This window comes from Cannabis sativa, chromosome 8 (genome assembly GCF_029168945.1).
Source record: "Cannabis sativa cultivar Pink pepper isolate KNU-18-1 chromosome 8, ASM2916894v1, whole genome shotgun sequence".
Taxonomy (NCBI): domain Eukaryota; kingdom Viridiplantae; phylum Streptophyta; class Magnoliopsida; order Rosales; family Cannabaceae; genus Cannabis; species Cannabis sativa.
The window spans coordinates 25,373,993-25,400,393 of record NC_083608.1 but is presented as its reverse complement, the minus strand read 5'-3'; the positions used below and the strand labels follow the sequence as shown (position 1 = coordinate 25,400,393).

At 31.5% G+C, this 26,401-nt stretch overlaps 1 protein-coding gene across 1 annotated transcript; it reads left to right on the top strand.

The window, feature by feature from the left end:
- Nucleotides 1-3,698: 3,698 nt before the first annotated feature.
- Nucleotides 3,699-4,758, top strand: LOC115717887 (uncharacterized). Its single transcript, XM_061103274.1, has 2 exons — nucleotides 3,699-4,002; nucleotides 4,112-4,758. Exons 1-2 carry the CDS (start codon nucleotides 3,699-3,701, stop codon nucleotides 4,756-4,758), a joined length of 951 nt encoding a protein of 316 aa, XP_060959257.1.
- Nucleotides 4,759-26,401: the final 21,643 nt, after the last annotated feature.

The following is a 26,401-nucleotide window of genomic DNA, read 5'->3' as shown; positions in this document are numbered from 1 at the left end:
CAAAACATTTCCATCGCCCACTAACACCAGACTTCAACCTTCACTAACAGGTCTTCACCTTGCTGCAACAAATATCAGTACCCACACCAGACACAACACAGTTCAAACACCCTCTTCATACTCTCACACCACATCTTCTCTCTTGCCTTGGACATTGGACTCAACTGCTGCAATAAACTATCCTCAAACCAGTCACCTAATAGACCAAACGCCCTCTCCTTCAACTCAAACAACCTCTTGTTATGGCTACCACTCCTAGTACTAACCATTCTAATATCACTGCAGATCTTTCCCATATTTATATGCATGATATTGATTATGATTCACCTTCACATCCTAGTTCAAACAATGTCTTTGCTACCTATCCACCATCACACCACACTCAACCATCGATACAATTTCTATCCCAACTTCACACACCTGTACCATCTACAATCACCTATGCTACTGCAAGTCCTAATGCCACTGCTCTTTTGGATCAAGAAAATATTTCACCAAATTGTATCCCTAAAAGACCAAATGAAACCATGTCTATGAGGAAAATGCTAAAACGAAGTCGAGGTTTGAATGGAGCGTTATCATCTTCATCAGGGGCTGATGATTTTGTGCCTACTGTTCTGTTTCTACGAATTCTACAGGCACCTTTACTTTAACAGCGGAGGTTGCTATGCAATCCCACCTAATTGCCATGAAAATCCTTAGTTTGAATGCTCGGGAATTGAGGAACCCAAACACATTCAAACACTTACGATTGCTTGTTCAACAACAATCGCCCCATGTCTTATTTTTCATGGAAACAAAGCTTATTTCTAATTCGTTTACTCGATTTCATAACAATCTTAATTTTAAGAATGGATTAGAGGCTCCAAGGATCGGTCTAAGTGGTGGATTAATGCTCTTATGGAAACATAATGTGAATGACAAGCTCTTGAATTACGGTTATTCTTTTTTCGACTGCTTTATGGCTTTTGAAGATGGCCCAACTTTTCACTTGACAGCTTTTTATGGTGCCCCTACTGCACAAAATAAATCTGCTTTGTGAACCCTTTTAAAAAGATTGGCTGATGTCTCACCTCTCCAACCGTGGCTCGTAATTGGTGACTTCAATGAGATCTTATCCAATGCAGATAAACAAGGTGGTCCCCTCCAAAATGAAAGTCTAATGGCAGACTTTTGTGCCTCTCTTGACCACTGCTACTTGAATGATACACCATATGATGGTGATGCGTACACTTGGATTAAAAATCGACCAGCAGCAACTACTTTAAAGGAGCGTCTTGACTAGTGTGTCATCAATATTCTCTGGGATAATGTCTTTGTGGTTCCATGGATCTCTCATTTGGACTACTTTCACTCAGACCACCGTGCAATTGTTGTTGTCATTGCTTTACACAATGAACCTGCACAACAAGTTAGATGAAAAAACCGATTCCGCTTTGAAAAACTATGGTTTGTTGATGCTAAAAGTAAGGACATAATTTCTCAATGTTGGATTGATCAGTCCTTTAATAACCCGATAGACAATGTGCTAAACACTCTTGACTCTTATGCTACAAACTTACAAAAATGGCACATTGGAAAATATGGTCGCATGAAGAAAACAATTGCTGAAGCACAATCCAGAGTTAGTGAACTTAACAATACTTTGTCTCGATCTAACCACATCATGGAAGAGCTTAAAGCCTCTGAATCAATTCTAGATGATTTATTAGAACAAGAAGAGTTATATTGGCAACAACGCTCACAAGTAGATTGGATGAATTTGGGAGATAGAAACACAAAGTTCTTTCATGCAAAAGCCTAAGCAAGACAATCCAACAACATAATCAAATTCCTCATCAACGATTCAGGCCAAAAAGCTCATTCATGTTCAGACCTGGTCACTGTCATTGAAGGTTATTTTCAGAATATTTTCAAGGCTTCTAGTACAGATGATGCAGCCTTGTTCTCTGTCCTTGAAGCAATACCAGCAATGGTAACTCCTAAAATGCATCATGACCTTACCAAACCTTTTACTAAAGCTGATATTGAAGTAGCACTGAAAAGTATGAGTCTTGATAAAAGCCCAGGAATCGACGGTTTGTCAGTAATGTTCTACCAATAAAATTGGGATTTAGTGGGTGATTTAGTTTCCAAAGTTGTGTTAGGGGTTCTCAATGAAGGAGCTGATCCTCCCAGATTAAACCGTACCATTATTACCTTGATCCCAAAAACTAAAAAGCCATAGAATATGAAAGACTATTGTCCCATCAGCCTTTGAAACGTAATATCAGCTCATTACCAAGGTTCTAGTTACAAGATTTAAGGTGGTTCTTCCGCATGTCATTTCAGAAACATAAAGTGCATTCTTACCAAACTGTCTAATCACGGATAATATTTTAGTGGCATTTGAACTTGTCCATGCCATGAAAACCATGACTACGGGTAGAAAGGGAATTGTTTCACTCAAGTTGGACATGAGTAAGGCCTTTGATCGAGTAGAATGGCGCTTTATTAAAGAAGTTATGAGGAAAATGGGATTTGCGGAGAAGTTACAGGATCCCTGACCCCAACTCGTGGCTTGCGCCAAGGATGTCCTTTGTCTCCATACCTGTTCTCATCTGCTTTGAAGGCCTATCAAGATTGTTGCAATATGAAGAACAAGATGGACGATTGACATGTTTTAAGCTCACTAGACATGCTTCACCGATTTCCCACTTGCTATTTGCAGACGATAGTCTCCTATTCTGTCATGCCAATGAAAGTTCATGTCTTGCAATATAGCGAGTCCTAGACATTTATCATCGTGCTTCAGGCTAACTTCTTAACCATGATAAATCGGTAATGTCTTTCTCTCCCAACACCACTTTGGCGGCTCAAGTCTTTTTCTACAGACACCTTTCTATGCCCATTTGTGAATGCCATGAAAAATATTTGGGACTCCCATCATACACCGGCAGAGATAAACAATAGCTTTTCAGTGACATAAAAGAGAAAATATGGCGTCTAATGCACAACTAGAACAAAAAGATTTTTTTGGCTGGGGGTCGGGAAGTGCTTCTCAAAGCTATTGTTCAAGCTATTCCTACATATGTTATGAGCTGTTTTTGGCTTCCAGTATATATTTGCAACCAACTAGAATCTATGATGGCTAACTTTTGGTGGGGTTCGAATGAGAATAGTTCAAAAATTTATTGGAGAGCTTGGCATCTGCTGTGTAAATCTAAAACAGATGGTGGAATGGGGTTTCGATCATTTGAACAATTTAATCAAGCTTTGTCGGCAAAACAAGCTTGGAGGTTGTTGGAAAAATTAGATTCTCTTCTTGGTAAGCTACTTAAGAGTCGTTACTTCCCAAACAATAATTTCCTTCATGCTCATCATGGACATAGCCCCTTTTTAACTTGGCAAGGAATAATTTGGGGTAAAGAGTTGCTCATTAAAGGATTAAGGTGGAAGATTGGTGAGGGAAGACTATTCGAGTTGCAATAGATCCTTGGATACCTGGCCATGAATCTTTTATTCCCATTCGGTATTCAGATGCACCCAATGGAATGGTTGCCCACTTAATTATAGAAGAGCGAATGGAATGTTCCCCTTCTTACACAATGGTTTTCACTAATGGATGTTGATCGAATATTAACATTACCTCTAAGTTTTTTTAGAGTACTGATACTCTAATATGACACTACCATATATCGGGTACCTACGCAGTGCAGATGGGGTACCATCTTGCCACATATATTGCTGAAGCTGATGCCAATAACTGTTCAAGTTCCAATTCACAAGCTTCTTGGTGGAAGTTCTTTTGGTCCTTACAACTGCCACAAAAAGATAAGATCTTTGTTTGGCGAGTTATCCACACTGCACTACCGGTTGCTACCTCTTTGGTTAGGCGAAAGATCATCACAAATTCAACATGTTCGATTTGTAAATCAGCTTGGGAATCTATTGGTCATGCACTATTCGGCTACAAATTTGCAAAAGTTGTATGGCAAAATATGAACTTGAATTTGGATTGGAGTAAGGCATTAGCAATGTACAAGGGCGACTACTTAAATACATCTCTCAACCATATACAACCATCACGAGATGGAATAAATCATTTGTACACTTTGGTCCATTTGGACAGAAAGAAATCGCATTGTTCTTGGTTTTACAGCCAAACCAGCATCGACACTTGCTTCTTTTGCTGTCAATTATTTAACAAATTTCAAAGCAGCCAAGAACAAGTATCATGAAGCTACCAGTAACAGTGCTCATACACCAAAACCAGCAGATGCTAATCCTACATGGAAACCGCCTACTGGAAGGGATTTGAAGCTGAATGTGGATGCCACTCTTGATGCCAATCATAACATTATTGGAATTGGGGTTGTTGTTCGTGACTCTACAAGCCAAGTTCTTGCTACACTTGCTAAACCCATATTCGTCAATTTTGCTTATCATGAAATGGAGGCTAAGGCTATATTTTATAGTCTTAATTGGGTGTTACAATTGCAATTGTCAATTGCAATAGTAAAGAGTGATGCTTTACTTGTAGCAAATGCCTTACGAATGGGATCTTATGCAAATACTTCCTACAATAATTTAATTATTGATGTTTCTAGTCTTTTATTCTTTTTCCCTCAAGTGAATGTTGTCTATGCTAAACGTTCAGCCAACAAGGTTGCACATAATTTAATTAAGTTTGCTTTAGAGGTGGATGAGACTTGCTCTTGGTTGGAGGATTTATCTCCACCGTTTTACTCTGTTATTGTAAATGACATACACTCTTAATTTATAATAACATGTATCTTTTTCTCAAAAAAAAAAAAAAATTATAAACCAAAAAGTGGTTCCAACTTTATAATTGTTCTTAACAAAACAATGAATAATAACACACACGCTACACGACCTAACTTAGTAATTTCTTTCTAACTACGAATTTATATGTTCCATAACATATAGAATTTCTCTACCTCATTTTTTATTTATTTATTTTTTTAGGAAATTCCCAACCTTCTTGTTGCTCCTAAAATCGCCCAATATACGTGGACCAGTCAGGAAGGGACACGTGGATCAAATTACTTAAGAAAGAACTGCTAAGTCTTTGTATGACACCAGGAAGCGTTATTCACATGGGTCCCGGAAGATGCACCCGGAATACAAGGTACTCCCGGAAGCAAGCATGGCTCAAAGGCACTCCGGGATGTGTCAGGTCTCTCCCGAGACATCAAGTCGCATTTAATGCTGCATGGGAGGAAGCGTGTTGGGACTGTACACGCAATAAAGTCTGACGGCACATCCCCCAAACAGCAGCGCTACAGTAATGATCATTTAAGTCTAGCGACGGCTACTCTGCGAAGAGTCACGTCAATCATAAGACAAAAAGGACATTCTCCATAAAAACCCTACAGCACCTAGGGATTTGACCATGCAGCACCCATGGTATATTCATCGGAAATGCCCAACTTTATGGATACTTACAGATACATGTGTAAGTACAATTCTAGGGATTGCCCCACTAAAACACTATAAATACCCCCTCAAAGCTCATTTAATGGGGTCGGAGAATCTTGGCTGCTGAAGAGCAAACAGAGAAAAAACTCACCAAGAACATTCTTTGTATTAAAGAGAGAAACATTCTCCCAAGTGTAAGATCTGTATTAAAGACATCCATAAATATCAGTGGCTCGTGGACTAAGGCTCATTAACGCCCCAACCACGTAAAAAGTCTTCGTCTCGCTTTCTTACAGCTCATTATTATACTCATATTTTATTGGTTGCCGAAAACCTCGGTCAACACTTCTTTAACATGTTCAATTTCAGTTAAATTAAAAGTCCGTTTGGCACAGTTTTTAGAAAAGCTAAAAGCTGTTTTTTGAAAAAATTGTGATAAAAATATATTTGGTAAGCAGTTAAAAAATAATTTTTTGAAATTTTTTTGGAGAAGCTACAACTAAAAGCTAAAATTGCTCCAACCCAACTTTTAAAAAAAAAATGTTTTGATTGAAAGACTATAATAATTTTTTTTTGTACTAAAACCATATTTACTTATTTTTCAAAAAATAATTTTTTGAAATTTTTTTGGAGAAGCTACAACTAAAAGCTAAAACTGCTCCAACCAAACTTTTAAAAAAAATTGTTTTGATTGAAAGACTATAATAATTTTTTTGTACTAAAACCATATTTACTCATTTATTATACATTAAAAAAATTAAAATTAATTAATTATAATAAAAGAAATAATCATTAAATCTCTTATTTTTTTTAAAAAAGATAATGTATATTTTATTTTGATATTAATAAACAACATCAACTTAAAAAATTTCTTGTATACTTGAGTTTTTAATTTTTTCTTTACATTTGATAAAACATAATATAAAAATATTATAAATTATTTTTATCAAATGCATATAAATTTATATTTGAAAAAAAATAAAAATATATATAAAATAAAATAAGTTTTTTACATATTTGTTATTATAATAAATTAGATTATAACATTATCAGTATCATTATAATAGATCTTACAGTATTTTAAAATTTACAATTTATAAAACACTTAGCTCATTTTTTTTTACAGTTTTGCTGTAGTTATTTTTTTTTCACAGCACAGCTATAGCTGCTTTTTCCCACAACACAACTGTACAAAACTGACTCTAAAAGAAAGGAGTGACTTTTTCATTATTACATATGCTAAAAGTTTTTTATTCATTTTTATTGTTTTTGAAGAATTTTTTTGTTAATAAATAATTTATAATTTTTTTTACCAAAATACTAACATACACAATCATAATGCATTGTAAAAAAATTGCTATGTTATGATATAAATTTCATGTGATTTTTCTCTACACATTCAATAATTTTTTATATAATATATATGTATGGTTTATTTACATACATAATTTTTCTCTACACATTGATGGTGCTATTGTTAATCTTTTCTTGGATAAAGTGATAGTCGATTTCTACGTGTTTAGTACGCTCGCGGTAGACGGGTGATAACTCTATGGTATAGAGTTATTTTTATGCTTTTAAACTAAAAGTATTGTGAGAAGAGTAGTGAAAATGTGTTTGCTTAGTTTTAGTTAGTTTTAGTGTCATTTTCTATTTAGTAAGCTAACTTTTTTCATTGATTTGAAGAGTTATTCAAATGAATTACAATTACAAATATAAATGTTTATATAGGAAGCAAGGAAGAAGTGGAACATAAGCCGAAATTAGGCGAGATTCTTTGAAGCAATGCGAAGCGAATTCGACGATGCAGCGGTGACTTGGAAACACGAGTTTCACTTATCCACCTCAGCAAATTTGGCCCAGTCACTCAAAATACACCAGCTGGCTGTTGTGGAAGGAGAGGGACTAAACCTAGTGGGCCAAAGTGGAAAAAGATTGGGCTTCTACTTTGGGGTATAAATTTTGTACCCTAAAAACCCAACAACTAAAAAGAAGAAAGAGGTGAAGTACACCACCATCAACCTCCAACATGTAAGGAGCTTCAATTTTTTGGAAGAGAAGTAAATGCAGAAAAAGTACAGCAGAGGAGGAAGAGAAAAAGGGGTCCAAGCTTTAGTGTTTGATTTTTCTTTTACCATCTCTTAATTGTTTTCTTTCTCTTTCTCTTTTCTTGTTTCTTTTACTTAGATATTAAAACTTGTTAACTTGTAAACAAAGGGCAGCATCCATGGATGAATATTTTTTACTTTGGATTTTATTTTCTTACTTCAATATGAGCTAGACTTTTGAGGCTTGAATGGCTATGAACTTCTATGTTGGGTATGATTAATTTTTAAGCTTACTTAGCATTTTTTTTTCCTTGGATGCAATGTGATTCATTTTGATGGTGCCATTGTTGATCTTTTCTTGGATAAAGTGATAGTCGGTTTTACATCAAACTTTGTTTGCAATCCCTGTGGAGACGATCTTACTTATCACTTTATTACTTGTTTGACTGTGTATACTTGCGTATATAATTTTTACAACAACAGGATTCTCTAAGATGTGAATGGTTGCATTCTTGTCACAAAATAATGTTGATGGAAGCCTATTTTGGATGCCAAAGTCGTGAAGAATAGAGTGGAGCCAAGTTAGTTCGCAGGCTGCATTAACCATGGCTCTATCTTCTGCTTCAGATAAGAGCGAGGTACCGTGTGTTGCTTTTTGGACTTCCATGAGATGAGAAATGTAAAGACCGCTTAGCTTTAATTTAGAAATTAGCGGATAATTAGGGTTTAAATTATGAAACTTGATTATTAATTTTGAATTATTAATTTATAATGATTTATTTGAATTCAGAATGCATTTGATATGTCATATTTAGAATTTCATAAATTTTGCATGTTTTATGCCCGACAACATTGGAAGGCGGTGTTTGGCTATTAGAATCACATCCTAGTATTTTTAGTATAGCGGGGTAATATAGTTAGACATTGGAAATGTCACGAATAGTCGGAATTTTAGAATTTCCCAAAGTACCCCTAAGTGATCTTTTATGGTTTTAGTATGGGCAAGGGCATTTCGGTCTTTTTGCCCATGTTGTATTTTGTCCTTTTGTGGATTTGATTAATTATTATAATCAGATTTTATTTAGTTATGTTGGTTGATATTTTTATAAAACAAGAGCCTTTAATTCATTTACTTACAAAAAATAAGAAAACTTGGTAGAAGGAAGCATCTCTCTCTCTCTCTCTCTCTCTCTCTCTCTCTCTCTCTCTCTCTCTCTCTCTCTCTCTCTCTCTCTCTCTCTCTCTCTCTCTCTCTCTCTCTCTCTCTCTCTCGAAAATTCCTATGGCTGCTAGGGTTGGAATTTTTCCCAGTAATTCAAGTCATTCTCAGCTAGTTGTTAGTGATCTCAAGCCAAGGTATAGTCTTTTAAACTTCTACTCTTGTTTTCTTGAATTTTAAGAAATGAATTTTTGCATGAAATGGTGATTTAGCTACTGTTGTTGCTGTAGTTGTTAGATGATGTTTTCAGAAATTAAATTATGTTTTATTATGTTGAATTAAGCTTGATTTGGTGGATGTTAGTGGATTTAACCAAGTTTTGAGTTTTAGAACTCAAACTTGGAGCTTTAATGGTGGAATTTGATTCTGAGCTTGTTGAAGTGTTTTGTTGCTTTGAGTATGTTCTATGTGGTATAAATAGAAGGTCTAGAAGATTTGGTTTGAATTGGGGTTGATTTGAGTGAGTTAGGAATTTTTGAAGTTTTCCTGCATTGAACCAAAATTCTAGTTCAGTGGGACCTGTAGGAACCAGAATTCCAGTTGGTCCCCAGGAAACCCCGCAGAACCAGAATTTCGGTTGGGAACCGGTCTACCGGTTGGGGCAATTTTGGGAACCCTAGTTTTTCCTATTTTTTGTGATGTTTAGGGTAATGCCATGTTGTTTATCGATAGGAAACTTTTAGTTTCAAGTTTAAGTCCCCAGAAAGTGATTTAGTGTGTCACTTACCTATGTTATGATTGATGTGATTTAGGAGCATGTAATTTGCCGAGCAGTGTTCCACTCAGGTTGCCCGGCACACCAGAATTCGTAAACGAGGTAAGATTAGTATAATGGTATGTATATGTATATACATGTTTAGTGTGCATGTTAGTTAAGCCTGTTAGATTACATTAGATATGTATGTTGGCTTTTGTACTATCCGACAGTATCACATCAGTACGTCTAGAGTATGACTAGCGTACCGAGTATAGGCTGATATTATGGTCGATAGTACCGTACTAATTGACAGTATCATATCGGTACAACTAGAGTATGACTAGCGTACCGAGTATAGGCTGATATTATGGTCAATAGTATTGTCGTATGAACATTCTAAACTCAGCACCATGCGGGTCACGGGGATAGGGTTATGATTGGGGGTATGGGCGTCCGATCATAATCTGGGTTATTGCTATGTTATTATTTATGCTTTTCTTACTGAGTCTGTCGACTCATAGTGCTATTTCCATGTGTAGGTAAGGGCAAGGCTAAAGCTGAGGAGCCGTGAGAGCGAGCAGGTGAAGATTGTACATGTCGGGGCGGTTAGGCCTGGAGCGTACGATCTTTGGGACATTATGGCTTTTGCTGTTTGGTCGCTAGGCGACAAATCTTTTGTATATGAGTAGTAAACTTTTGTAAATGTATTTTGTAAACGGGATCCCAGAATTTTATAAATGTATTACTTTATGTTTTTACTTAAATAAGTAAATTTTAATTAATCATGTTTTTTGTTAATCTCGTTGATTAGCAACGAGCTGCACAATACATTTAAAATCACACTAACATGCGTAAGTTAAATTTGTCAAGAAAGACACAATAGTCTGAGATTGATCGCCTAGTATCCAAGCATGCTCCCCAGTCAGCATCTGCAAAAGCTTGAAGGTGTATTGGTTCATGTGTTGAGGCATAAAAGAAGAGTCCTTAGCCAGGTATTCCTTTCAAGTAATGTAGTATACGATGGGCTGCTTGGAGATGGGGTTCTCTTGGTGCTTGAAGATATTAACTTAGTTTATTGACGAAAAAAGAAATATTTGGTCTTGTTATAGTCAGATATATGAGTTTGCCAATTAAACTTTTATATTGTGTGGGGTTAGCAAGGAGTTTTCCAAACTCATTGTTGAGTTTGTTATTAGGTTCCATAGGAGTTGATACTGGTTTAGTGCCAAGGTAGCCAGTTTCTTGTAGGAGTTGTAGAGTAAATGGCCTTTGTGTGACAGAGATGCCCTTGTTGCATCGGGCTACTTCTAGGCCAAGGAAGAAATGTAGGCTGCTTAGGTCTTTAAGTTTAAAATGAGAATCAAGTGTGGAAGTGAAATGTTGCAATTCTTCTAGGCTATTTGTTGCAACAATGATGTCATCGACATAGATTAACAAGGCAAGGAATATGCATGTTTTGTATCTGATGAGCAGGGAATGATCATTCTTAGATTGAACGAATTTTCGTTGTAGTAATGTGGTACTTAGTTTGGCGTACCATTACCTTGAGGCCTGTTTAAGGCCATAGAGGCTTTTCTTTAATTTACAAACTGCATTTTTTAGGACAGGGCTTTTGGGTGAGTAACCCTGTGGTAATTTCATGTAAACATCTTCATGGAGATCACCATGAAGAAAGGCATTATTGATGGCCATGTGGTGAAGGTGCCAATTTTTTAGGGCAACAAGTGCAAATAACAATTTGACTGTATTGAACTTAGCTACAGGAGCATAAGTTTCAAAATAGTCGACTCCCTATTGCTTAGTGTAACCTTTTGCTACGAGTCGAGCTTTGAGGCGTTCAACAGAGCCATCTGGGTCTGTCTCATCAAGATCAATCAGACAACTGATGATACACAAACTAATCACTCAACAAATCCACTTCCTACTGCTTCTATCCAAGTAGAAACTACCCTAAAAAATGCAGCAAAACCTGTCGCACCAGCATCTTTTCCACAAACAAAAAGTAGCAGAAAACCAATCAAACCTGCTCACTTGCAGGATTAAGTATGCAACATTCAAACCAAGGCACCAAGTACCTCTTACCCCATTGCCAATTACATATCTTACAACAAATTCTCTCCAAAATTTTGAGCAGCTATTTTGGCAGCCTATCTAACAGAACCAAAATCCTATGCTCAAGCCTGCAAATAACAGATATGGAATAAGGCAATGGACACTGAAATTGATGTCTTAGAAGCTAATGAAACCTCGATTGTAGTTCCTCTTCCTCCATGACAACATGTTATTAGCAATAAATAGGTGTATCGAATCAAATACAACCCTATCACCCCTTGGGGTATACATAAATTTTTGTAAATCGCCCAAACCGAATAATCTGCCCAAACCAAACCGAGATAACCCGACGAAAAATACAAGCTGAAAAACCCAACAAAAATATAACATGTCCAATCTTTATATTGGGTGGGTTGAAAATAATATCAATCCGCCCAATCAACCCGAACTAACCCGATTAACCTGATTAGGAGGGTTTTATATAATTTTTTTATACATATTTATATGATTATTTAAAAAATTATAAAGTTGAAATTAATATTTTTTTTATGGTAGTTGATTTTTTTTTTTATGATTAGTATACGTATTATATTTTTTATGGTAGTTGATTTGAACTTTGAATTCAATCTATATATATATTTGTCTCATTATTACAGCTAAAATATAATAATTGAATGTAAAAATAATTAAAAAAAAATATTAGTGGTCGGTTTGGACGGATTAACCCGACCAAACCGACCAATTTCATTAGGCGGGTTACTAGTTTTTTTTTTTTTTTTTTTTTTTTAATTAGGCGAGTTGCACTTAAATTTTTGTAACCCAATCTTTACATTAGGTTGAATAAAATGTAATATAAACCGACCTACATACATCTCTATTATCACCACATTAGTAAATTTATTCTATCTGTTAATCATTTTTACTTTAGGTACATGAACTTATATTGTTAACATTTTAATCTTTTTTATTTTTAGATTTGATATAGTGGAGTTGATGTTGAGAATTTAAAAATTAATTGATCACTAATGACCATTAGTTAGTGGTTAGATATATTGTACCACCTTTAAACCACACTTATAAATAGTGGTAATTGGTAACCAATTACAGAGAAACATTATAATATTTTTTTAATCTTTTATTCTATTGTATTTTTGGATCTAATAGACTAGTATTAATTGGTTATTATTAAGACCTTAAAAAAAAGTCAAACCAAAATTATAATAGTAACACTTTGATAGATTACCATCATCAATAACTAGTTACGATTATAGATATAATAGTGTGGTAGTAACTAGTAACTACTATCGACTGATTTTCTTTTTTCCATAATGTAGTCGTATTTACTATTATCGATATATATTTTGTGTCAAACTTTTACTACTATAAATTAGTTTTATAGTTTTCAGTAATAAGTTGGTAACTAGTTACAAGTATCGAAATAATTTTATTATTTTTATTGATGTGTTTGTAACTAATTATCCATAGCAAAATAACTCATCACTCTAATAATAATCAAATTTGAAAAACTGAATATTACTAATAGTTGTGAACTTAGCATTTAAGTTGAGTGGGCGTATTTATTTTCTACATAATATAATAGGGGAGTTTATAACATTATACTACTATAACAAACTAACTACAAATATGTTATGAAAAAAACAATATACCCAAATTAATTATAATATAATTAATTGATTTTAAATTAAAAACAAATATCTCTATACCCAAATAACTAATTAATACTGACAAATTTTTTAATACTCATTAAAACAATGATTAAATATATAACATATTTTGTTGACAAAATAAATATGTGTATAACATATTCTTTATTAATCACTGTTTAGATGGAAAAATCACAATTATATGTACTAGTACTATACTATAAGTAAATATTTAGTTTTATATGTTTTATAGGACATAATTACATTATTAATAAGTGGAGTGTGATGTTATTGTTCTCAAATAAGCATGAGACCTTTTTATATGTGTATTATATAAATATCATTTTATTAGTAGCTAATTATATAAGTTTATAATAATATAGTCGTTTTATATGGGTAAGATACTTAATTTTTATATTACATTGTAAAATATACTATTTAGTAGCTAGCTATATATCATGTAATATCATATTAATTACTTTAGATACCAATTAGTATCGAATCACATTAGTTACAACTAAGTATTAAATTTTTAGAGAAAATTACACTCTATACCCTTTTTATATTGTCCTCTTTTATTTTTACCCTCTTTTTTAAAGTCTATTATTTTTACCTTTTTTTTTAAACATTGTACCAATTTTGCCCCTGTCACTTTAAGATACTCTCCATGTGACTCTCTTATGTCAGGGTATTTTAGGTACAATACATATAAAAAAGAGATATGTTTCAAATAAATATAAAATTAGAGACAAATTTGGTTAATTGATTAATAAAAGAGGCATTTTTCAACTTACCCCTAAATTTTATAGTATTATCGAATTGCATTAGTTACAATTATGTATCAAATTTTATTTTAGCTAACAATTAGTATCCAGTCGTGTTAGTTACAATTGAGTATCAAAATTTATAAGATACACCAAAAACTAGTTAAGCTTAAATATGTCATTATTAGATAAGAAAAGATATTAAATAGTATGTCTTATTAAGGGGAAAATTTTGTTATATATATATTATTTTTTTGAAACAGGTTATATATTGGGTTCTATAGAATACTAAATGGTATGCATTTTTCTTTATATATTCATTGTGTACCAGTATACTACAATCAAAAATAATGGAACAACAATAATTATGAAGGGATTGGTAATTTGATACCTTTTGGTAGCCTATATAATTTCTTTTAGGAGTTAAAATAATAATGATAATATTAGAAATTGATATCAAATAGTTTCCAAACAAATAATATTGGAATACAACTACAGAATATTGTAAAATGTAAGAGTTAATAAACTACTTAAACGCCACTTGCCAAAAAATAAAATAAAAAAAATAAAAAATAGAAAGAGCCCTTACAATGTTACATTATTTATTTATTAAATGATATAATATATAAATTAAATATAAAATGTAATAAAGAAATTAAGTGTAAATATTTGTAATATAAGAAGTGTAGTTACTTATATGGTGTAACTTTTACATTATCACCAATTAAATGTGTAAAAAAAAATTACACAACTTAATTCTTTGAAATTCAAAGTTATAATGAAAATATAGCTGTTGAGGGTCTATTTTTATATTTATCATGTGTGTAAGTGATATAAGATCAAGTAAGAATATTTTGGAAGGCTTTGGAGAGTCATTTACAAAAATTGAAAAATTTGGTAACTAGCTAGTAACTAGCTACTGTTTTTTCAACTTTATTACTTAAATATTTTTTGACAATGAGGATGATTTCTAACAGTTTTCACAACTTCCAAATCACTCATTTAATTTTATTTACACTCAATTAAGAGATGGTAACAGTCATGAGGTGTAGGGTGTTGAATTTGAATGGGTGTGAAACTAAATATTATATATAGGTGGCTAATGTGTTTATATGGGGATGGTGAAGTTTACTATTAACAAGCACTTGCTAGAAAAAATAAGGCTTGATAATTTCTAAAGCTTTTTCCTATAGAGTTCACATAGTGCTTAAGGATAGGGAAAATAAGCTTTTGAACAAAGGTGTTATACCATATACAAGTCATGGTGATCCCCATTATTCTGCACTCTAGGTTAATTGTGAGTGAGTGTATCTATTCTACAATTCTTCTTCTTCATCATATTATATATATGTATGTTATATTACATATGGTGTAATATCTTCTTTCTTCTACTTTTTTTTTTTTTTTTTTTATGTATAATACATGTAGTGTATATAATGTTGTAACATTTATCTTATCCATCTTTTATATTGTCCTTGTATATTATATTACAATAGAGTTGTGATGATTTAATTTTCTTCTATTATAATAAAATCTCTAACAATAAAAAATTTATTTATTTTCAATGGAAGAGGATTAGAATCAAGATTTTGAGGGTTCAAGGGTAAGAGATTTTCTGTGAAAATTATTCATGGATGAGCATGGTGGTTATTAATTTTGTGTTTTACTATTTTAAATAATAGTAGTATATGTATTAACTTATTTTCCTATGTTGAGATAAGAGAAGTTTACATGTTCACATATAGAGAAATATATATATATATATGTATATGTGATATATATATATGTATATATCATATTAATATTATAATTGTATATAATATAATTTCTGAGTTTATAGCATGTTATTATATGTATATATGTGTGAGATAAATATATATATATATGATATATAACATATATATATATGAGTAATATATTATATATATGTACATGTGATATAATATAGATTAGTGAGATTAAATATGTAGAAATAATTATGTTTATATGAGACATACGTATATAATATATATTATGTATATATGATATATATCATGCATTTTATTTTAAAGTGTATATATATGTATAAGCTATATAACATATATAGTTGTGTAATAGAGGGAGATGGTCGAGAGAGGGTGATGGGCGAGAGAAAGAGAGAGAGAGTGGTGGGCGAAGAGGGAGATGGGCGAGAGCGAGAGGGTGAAAGAGAGGGAGGTGGGCGAGAGAGAGAGAGAGAGAGAGAGAGAGAGAGAGAGAGAGAGAGAGAGAGATGGTGCTGTAGAGAAATGAAGGAAAAAAATTTCTAACTGTGGATAAAAGACCGTTAAGTGAGGAATTAAATGACAAGGTGTGCACGTGGAAAGGTTCAAAACAGAGTACGGCCACGCCTTCAGCGTGGCCTGGTGATGAGAGGGTACAAGTAGTGAAGGCACTTCATCTGCAGCTTCTGACATCCCAACAACGTGTACTCTACAACCACTACCCCTGCAACTCAGGACCACCTGACACCGATAATGGTACAAGGCACAAGACCACCTCATGCACCTGCAATCCGCAGCCCCTTAAGGTCGGCTTGTCCCTTGGGGATCACAAGTGTATCTCAGGCCATTAGAGCCTATAAATACCCCATTCTCAAATTTGAAAGGGGATTGGAAAATCATTGTAATATTTCACCTTAAGAAATACAAGCATCTCATCTCCATTTTTTTGTTTCTCTGACACTTCTCAAAGTTTTCATATTTTCATTCTTGTTTTAAGTCTTGTATTTGAGTTTTAATTTTTGGCTTTAAGTTTGTTGATGAGTTTTTACCATCAACAACTTGGCACCGTTTGTGAGAACGACAAGCTCAAGCTTTGTTGTTTCCTTACTTACCGTTGCTACAAGATCTCTAGACATTCTTGCCGTCTTCAGGACGTCGAGATTTACCTAGATGACACTCAACTGATCGCCTCCAGAAAAGAGCCACCGGCACCCATGGTTGAAGAAGTTGGCCAGAACAGTTGAATACCTCAGGCAAGAGGAGATAGCAACCGTCGTGAATAGAATCCGATGAACACGTGCCAAGATGGAATAACTGTTGGGTTTTGTGCCCTAAATAAAACCCATTTCAATATAATCAAATTTACTAATAAAGATCAGAAATCACATTTTATGTTGCATGGTTCACATGATTTATTTCATGTTTATATTTAATGTATAAATTCTGTTAAGTCCAGAACATATGTATTTGTTTATGATTATAGTGTTGTCAGCACAGTGGAATATAATCATGATTATATGTTCAAAGAGTTAATTCTCTGATTTGTCAGTTCACTGGATTTAGACTGGCATGATAATCAGCGATAGGTATACTTACACCTTGGATAAGTGTTTTGTCTTTTCCAGGGCATTGGCAAAGTTTACCAGTATCGGATGTATGGAGTATACATTGGAAGGGACCGATATTAAACTTTGATTAGATATGATAAATTTACCGTAATATCTATTCAATTCAATATCACCTAGTTGATCCTAGATCAAATGATCTTAATCCTGACATGATTAGGTTCGATCTCAAGAGTATTATTCATGTTCTTTGATTTGTTAGTTAAGCCTACTTTTTGGTCAGGGTGATATGTACATTTTGGGAACATGGTAGTACAATTGAGTGGGAGCGTTAATCATAGATATGGAATCTATAGCTTCTATAGGTATTTAGAAGTGAAACAATGATTTCCTTCGAGCTTGCTAAATAGAGATAAATGATAGAGTGCTCATTTTAGTGACTATATTAGTTCACTATAATATCATTTATAGGTGACCAAGTGTTTTAAGGATAAAATACATTGAAAGGGTGTAACGGTAATTTTATCCCTATGCAATGTAGATCATCTATAGAGGATCATTGATTATTGGGATTATAACAATCGATAATTAATAGCGTATCTATATCGTGGAACATATAGAGCGTTCTATATGACTGAGAGTGTAATTTCAAGTTCTATGAGTGGATGCAATAAGGAATTAATAAGTTAATGGATTTACTTGGTAAATTCTAGGTCTGCTTGTTGGAAGCTCGGTTATATAGGCCCATGGTCCCCATACTAGTTGAGACCATACTGCTTGTAAGACTTAGTTAATTGATTCTAGTTAATCAATTATAATTCTAAAATTAGACTATGTCTAGTTTATGAATTTTCACTAAGCAAGGGCTTAAATGTGAAGAAAAGAGATCTTAGATCTTATTTATTACTTAATAGACTTTGATTAGTCTAATTAATAAATATATTAAATGACAATATTATTTAATAATTAATTTTTAGTTATTAAATAATTAGAATTGACATTTGAGTGGTTAAATTGGAAAATTGACGTTTTTGAGAAAATAAGATAGGAAAATAACAAAATGACAAAATTGTAAAGTGGGGCCCATTATCCATTCCTTGGCCAGCCACTTAGTGTCGATTTTACCATTTAATTTTTTTTTTCATTATTTTAATGCCAAATAAATCTAACTTAAACTTGGGTGGTTACCTATAAATAGATAGTGATGACTCACACTTAATAATATGATGAAATTTTACTTTCAGAAAATTTTCCTGAGCCTTCTTTCTATTAGGCCGAAACCACATTCTCTTCTTTTCTTCTTAATATTTTCAAACCTTGAGTGATATAGTGAGTGTCCACACACATCAAGTGGTATCTCAATCATAGTATGTAAGACTGTGAAGAATCCAATCAACAAGAAGGAGAATCGGGCTCAAGAAGAAGAGAAAGAGATCCAGGTTCAGATCTTAATAATGCTCTGCTACAGAAAGGAATCAAGGGCTAGAGATCTGAACGGAAGGAGTCATTTAATTCCGCTGCACCCACTGTAAGGTTTCTTAAACTTTATATGTGTTTATTTCATTGTTTTAGAAATTCATATTAGGATGTTAATGAAACATACTTGTTAGTAAATCTAGATCCTGGTAAAATAATTCCAACAATAACTACATCCATCACCTCAATTGGTGAAAATGGTCCGCCAAGGCAAAGAATCCTATCACTGATAAGGCATCATCCACCAACAACAACGTAAGATCCTAGTACCTCACATCATCACCTCGGAAAAGAAAAGTGAGTATACTCTACTCAGCATTATGAAGATGAGATAAGCAATCTTCGTTACAAGTAAGTGCAAGGAAAAGTTAGAGCAACCATGAGGTGACGGTCTTCTCCGATAAATGTACATATATTGACCCTCCCGACTTGTGTGCCAAGTTGTCAGGAGTTGTTTTGGGTTGTATCTACTATGTATTTTGACTTATTATTATATGTAGTCATTTTGTAAAACTTTTATAACAGAGATCTCCGAAGTAAAGTTTTAGTGTTGTTACTTTGTCCGTTACAAGGGTTTTATTTTAGTGAAGTTTTTAATATTATCATATATTTTAAATAATTAACTAATCTAATATTACAAAATTAGCTAATTAACTATAGTTTATAAAATCACACACGTGGCGTCCCTATAAATTAGGATGTTACATCATATTATGTACCACTATATATGTTAATATGATATATACACATATATATATATATGCCACATATACATATATATTTTTCTCTCTATATATATTAACATATAAAACTTTCTTATCTCAACACAAGAAAATTTGTTAATACATATATTACTATTATTAAATTTAAATAGTAAAATACAAAATAAACCATCATGCTCACACATATATGAATGGCTTTCACACAATATTGCTTATCTTTAAATTCTCACAATCTTGATTCATCCTCTCTTCTATTGAAAAGGGATAAACTTTTGATTGTTAGAGATTTTATGTATCAATAGAAGATAAATCAAGATAAATTACAATTCAATTGTAAAAATAATACAATGACTAAAATAAGAGATTGATTATATAAATATTACAATAGATATATACAATATATATACACTATATATTATATATATAAAAAAGGTAGAATAGATAAATTACAACATATCACTACTACAAATATGGGCTTTAGAGGCGGTTTTTAAGGCCTTTCAACGTCGGTTTTGGTGAAATTCGCTACCGACGCTGATTCGAGTGACGCAAAAAGGGTATGAAATAACTGTCGCCATAGGAACCCTATGGCGTCGGGGACCCTATGGAGTCGGTTTTTATAAAATAACCAACTCCTTAGGGGTTTCTTATATTTTTTTTAGCTTTAATTAATATAATTTTTTTAACTTTTATTAAAAATCTAAATTTATTTTTTTTATTATTAATTAAATTAAATTAAAGCATAAATAAATTTATATTAAAAAATTAAATAAATACAAATTTACATTGCTCTAAGTGTTTGTATATTAAGTATTTTTTTTATTAATATTTTATATTTTATAATATGTGTTTGTATTTTTCTAGTATTTTAGTATATTTTTATAATTTTTTAAGTTATGTTTTATATAATAATTAGTATATTGAATAATAAATAATGTGTAATATTTTAATTTTTATGTAATTTAATATTTTTATACATTTAAATTTTATAATATGAGTTTGTATTTTTCTAGTATATTAGTATTATTTTTATAATTTTTTAAGTTATGTTTTGTATAATAATTAGTTTATTGAATAATAAATAATGCGTAATATTTTAATTTTTATGTAATTTAATATTTTTATACATTTAAATTTTATAATATGGGTTTGTATTTCTCTAGTATATTATTATTATTTTTATAATTTTTTAAGTTATGTTTTGTATAATAATTAGTATATTGAATAAAAATAATGTGTAATATTTTAATTTTGATGTAATTTAATATCTTTATACATTTATTTTTTTTTAAAAAAAACCTTTACTCTAAAGCAAATGTATTACACTAATATTATCCCAATAGGCCATTTTTGTATTTTTTTTCTTTAGCATACTATATCTATTCTTAACACTCAACAATATCTATCCTATGTATTAATATTATTCTAAAATTACTCTAAGTATTTAAGGATTATCTAAATATATATAAAAAATATTCTTATAAAAGTAAGTTAAAGAAAACATACATTATACCAAAAATTATATACTTGACTCCCGATAAAATCCTAACAACCAAGTTTAAGAGAAACTAAAATAAAATATTATCCTAATTCTACCGAAATTTCGGCAGCATAACAGCTATAATTCAACGTTTCCAAAAAATTCAAACCTATTAATAACAACAAAACACAATTCAAAACAATATTGAATAATCATAACAACATTTAGCAATATAAAAGTTTACCACCCATCCGACTACAGTACATGTATTCACAGAACCTACTTCACTACGGATGAATATTTAAGATATTCAAACTCATCCAACATGCATATTATTCCACCCATCGATCCGGCATAGTACAATATATTGCAGAACCTACTTCACTACAGATGAATATTTAAGATATTCAAACTCTACTAAGCATTCATAATTAATTTATAATAAAAGTTAGTAAATGTATACCTCGAGCTACCTAGAAACCGATCAACACCAAATAAGTCGGATCCTTGCAAATTGACCTCACAACCTACAACATAAAGAAATACTACAAAATTACCAATGTTTTTATTTAGCTACTTACTAGTAGGGCTGAACATCGGGCGGGTTTACCGGGTTTCGGGTTGGCGGGTTTCGGGTTCACGGGTTTCGGGTTCAAAAAATTAAAACCGAACCCGGACCCGAATAAGGCATGGGTTGGCGGGTTAGCGGGTCACGGGTTGGCGGGTTTCGGTTGGTCGGGTTTAGCGGGTTGGCGGGTTGACCCGGTCAACTCAGTCAACTCGGTCAACTCTTTAAAAAAATTAATTTTTTATTCAAATAATTATTTTTTTTATTTTTTTATTTATTAAACTAAGCATATATAATATAACAATTTGTTCATAGTATCTACTATTGAAGAAAAAATACATTAATCAATCCAACCAACAAACAAACAACCTATTTATCAAAGATTCAAATCAAACTTCATATTCATGTTCATGAATCATGATAAAAGTGAAAACTAAAATATTTCAAAATACATCCATATCCAATATTCATAGTCCATAAAAATCTAAAGTCCATATTATATATATAAAAAGAGTAATAAAAGAAATATATATATATAATATATTTATAAACTGGGTTGGCGGGCGGGTTCGCGGGTTCAACCCGAAACCCGGTACCCATAAAATCTCAACCCGCCAACCCACCCGAAGGGTACCGGGTTGAACCCAACCCGCCCGAAACTTTTTTAAAATTTTTTTTTTGCAGGTTCACCAGTTCGGGTTCGGGCGGGTTGCTCGGGTTCGGGTCAAACCCGTTCAAAATGTTCAGCCCTACTTACTAGTTATATAATTTATGAGTAACTAGTTACTGACTAGTTAATTTATTACTAACTAGTTTCTAATGAGTAACTAGTTAGTAATAAAAATGCATGAATATGAATGAAAATTAGTAACTTGTTAAGTAGTTGTAACTAACTATTTACTAGCTACTAAAAAAATAAAAACACATGAATAAAATTAAAATTAAAAAAAAAAATTATACAAAATAAAGTTAATTCTAAACTTTTGTTTCTAAACTCATTTTTTAGAAATTAATTTCTAAACTTTTATTTTAATACTTTCCTATCTTATTCTCATTCACAATATTTAACAAAACTATTAGTTTAAAATACTCAACATATACAATATATAAAATACTCTCCTATATTACATTTTTTATTTACAATATATATACACACAATACATATTTAATACAACACAAAATACATACATATATACTCTTCTATATCACATTTATCATTCACAATATATATACACACAATACATATTCAATACAACATAATACATATTTAATAATATAGAAAAACCCTAAAAAAGATTATAATACATATATATATACCCACTTACGACTTTGAGTGTAGATTAGTGGGGACCACCATAACTTGAACAAGGTATTAGACCTTTGTCCAAAAGCTTATTTCTCCTATCTTTAAACACTAGAGGAACTTTCATGGAAATAGCTTTGTGAATTATCAAACCTTATAGGATTTTCTAGCAATGTGCTTTTTTTGATAGAAGCATGGTTGTCACAATATAAGCATCATAGACCTCTTTATATAGTGTAGGATATCACCATTTAAAATTTTAACTCATAACATCCCATGGAGATTATGGACTCAATAAATGAGTATAAAACTCATTCTCCAACAACTATAACTCCTATAGCTTTTAAAAATTTCAAATTAAGATGTGTAATACCTTTTAACACTCTGAATATTGGTGATAATAGTAGAAGCTACTCATAGTAACAAGTAACTCTCCCAAATATTACAAAATGATGACAACTAATATCTATTATTATATGTTACATATTAGTAGTTTATTACACATATTTAATCTATATATTATATTATTTATAAATAATATAATAGTTGGGGTCGAATTTAATAAAAATATATTATAACTTTACACAACATATTAATACAAGTCAATACCAAATATAGTATTGTATTAAATAATACTAATGCAATACAATACAATATAATACAATCTACTCTAATACAATACAATACAATAGAACGTCCCAAAGGAGCCCTTATTGAGTTCTTAAAGTTCTACATTTCATTTTCAAGGAAGAAACACGATTTTTTTTATTAATTAAAGATGAGTGTTCATTATAACATTTTAGTTAACTTTTACGCTTGAAATCATATGTCGGAATATCTTTTATCAAATTTCTTTTATAGAGATGATCGTTTTATTTATAATATCATCCTTGTAAAATTTTAAAAAATTCTGAATAGTTAACAATACCGAAAACATAGTTCCAAATATTCAAGTCTACTACGCGTGTTCAAAAAACTTCAAACCTATCTTTGGTACTGTAAACTATTATAATTTTTTTTTTAAAAAAATTTATAGTGATGATATTATAACTATAACGAATACTGTCATAAATAAATTAAAAGAAATTCTGACATATACTTTTAAGCACGAAAATTGACTAAAAGATTGTAATGAAATATTGACCATAACACTCCACTTAATTAAATATCTCTAATACCAACCATTAGGGGTGGACATCCGATCCAATCCAACTTTTTTTTCTTCATCAGATTCAATCCAATTAGGAATTGAATTTGGAAAATCATCACCCGATCCAATTCAATTAGACCTCAAAATCTAATCCAATCCAATTACTAAATAGATTGGATCGATTTTTTTAATTGGATACACACACTTAAATTTTAATATTAATTAACTTAAAATTATGAAAAATATACGTAAAAACTAAATATCACTTTTTATTTAAGCTCAATACTTCATAAACATACTATCGTTATACGTGTAATGTAGCCAAAAGTTTTGAATAATTAAAACAACAACATTGTAAAGTCCTTTTTTGACAAAATATTTTTTTTATGGTAAGATTATTTTGCATTCATACCCGATATCTTACCTTGTATTTTCGGTTTTTAGTTGCTCTTTTCTATGTTAGGAAAGATACACTTTTCAGTTGGACTTTCCTTTGTTTGGAAACTTCTTGTAAGAGAAGCAATTCTCTTATGGAAAGTTAGTTTTTGAAGAAAACTTTGATTGTTGCCCTTTTCTTATTGATTTCGATTGTATCTTGATACAATCAGAATATCTTGATACATTTCTTAGTAATAAAATAGAACAAACATCATGAACATAAATACACCAAATAACCAAGTGTTACAAATTTAACACACACAAAAAAAAAGTCTAATAAATATATATTATATTCTTCAATATTTTTTATTTTATAAATAATTTTTTAACATATATAAATATAATTGGATTAGATTAATTTTTAATTAGATTTTGATATTGATATCCAATAACCAATTCAATCTAGTTAGAATCTAAACTTTTAGCATTCAATTCAATCTAATTGTAATTAGAAATCAAACTTTTTTTAATTATATTAGATTGGATGAGTTCAGATGAATTACATTGGATTGGATCATGGCTCGCCATGGATCCACTTGACAATTTGCATAGAATTAGAAAGATTTTTTGATACTTGTCTCCAATCATTTTTCCACACCTACCATGACAAGTCACATCTTAATAGCTACTAGCTAGGCATGGAGAGACTACACATTTTTGTCGTTCTACTTAATTTATTGTTAGTAAAGAATTTGTTTTTCTTTTTTAAAATTATACATATTTTTGTTTTGATTTTCTCTTCTCGAGAAAAAAGGATCTTATTTTAATTATTTAAAAATAGTAGTATGATATCCAAGGTCTACCCCCCACTACTGGCCAGAGGCCACAGCCTATCTTTCAATAATTCTATATTTGTTTGTTTATATACTGCAATGACTATAATGTGTTAGGTCAGCTCTCTCCTCTGCCGATCTAACTTATTACAGCCATAAAATCTTTATGAAATTTTGGTCAAATTAAACAATCATGTGTTGTGGGCAGTGTGTTTCTGTCCGTGCTGATCACTTTGTTGCACTAAAAATTCATGAGAATTAATCGCCCAAGTGCCACACATAGTGCCTAAATAAATTGGAAACCTTGAATTGGCCGAAGACCCTACAATCCAATATCCATATTGCCTTTTTATTTGGTACAATCATTTAGATTTTAGAGTTCATTGTAATGATGTCAACGGCCACAGATCGGAATGGGTATACATCTTCATTTGATTATATTTTTACAAGTCATTAGTAAAGATAATATTTTGTATTTTAAATTTGATGTCATTCCAATCTCGTTCTCATTTAACCCCATTAGGAATGGGTTCTGACAAGAATTTTTTTTATTTTTACGTACTCATCTTAAGGTCCTCATTGCATTATTATGTTTAAGTATATATAGTAATTTATATATAATAATAATAAAGTATAGTGGAATACGAATCAAATCTGTAAAAAGGGTCCGAGAAGAGTATAGTCGGTCTTGTTCTAATAATCCAATTGTATATCAGAGGTTTAAAGCACTACATTCACTACCTCGTCTAATTAGACAAAAACTAAAAGGCCTTGAAAGTTCAAAAAGATTATATGTACATCAAGAAATATAGATACGAAAAAGAAAAGTGAGCCATGTGTATCAAAGTATATAACCGATCTTTATCACAATATGGGGGATGAGCATAACAAATAATAAAAATCGTGATCGAAAACAATTGAATTGACGAGCACTGTGCCTAATAAAATAAATTATTTTTTTTGCACAAAAGAATAAATGCTTGTATTTTCATCTCCACTAATGGTGTCTTTTTTTTGGGTACGTACCAAAAGATAAAAAGTATAAAAAGACGAAAGTTGATCATGACTGACTTTTATAAAAAAATTCGGTTGACATTCTTGGACCATATTGTCGATCTCTTTTTAATATTTTTGCAATAATGGATGTAATATATCCAAATCAATAGCACATGCATATCGCTATTATATAATTTCTGTGCTTTTCTTTTTGGCTATAGGGAAACATATGGCACATATATATATATCACAATTTCCAGGGAAATAATTTTGATTATCGCCTACCGATATTAATTATTATATGATTATAATTAAGGCCGTGA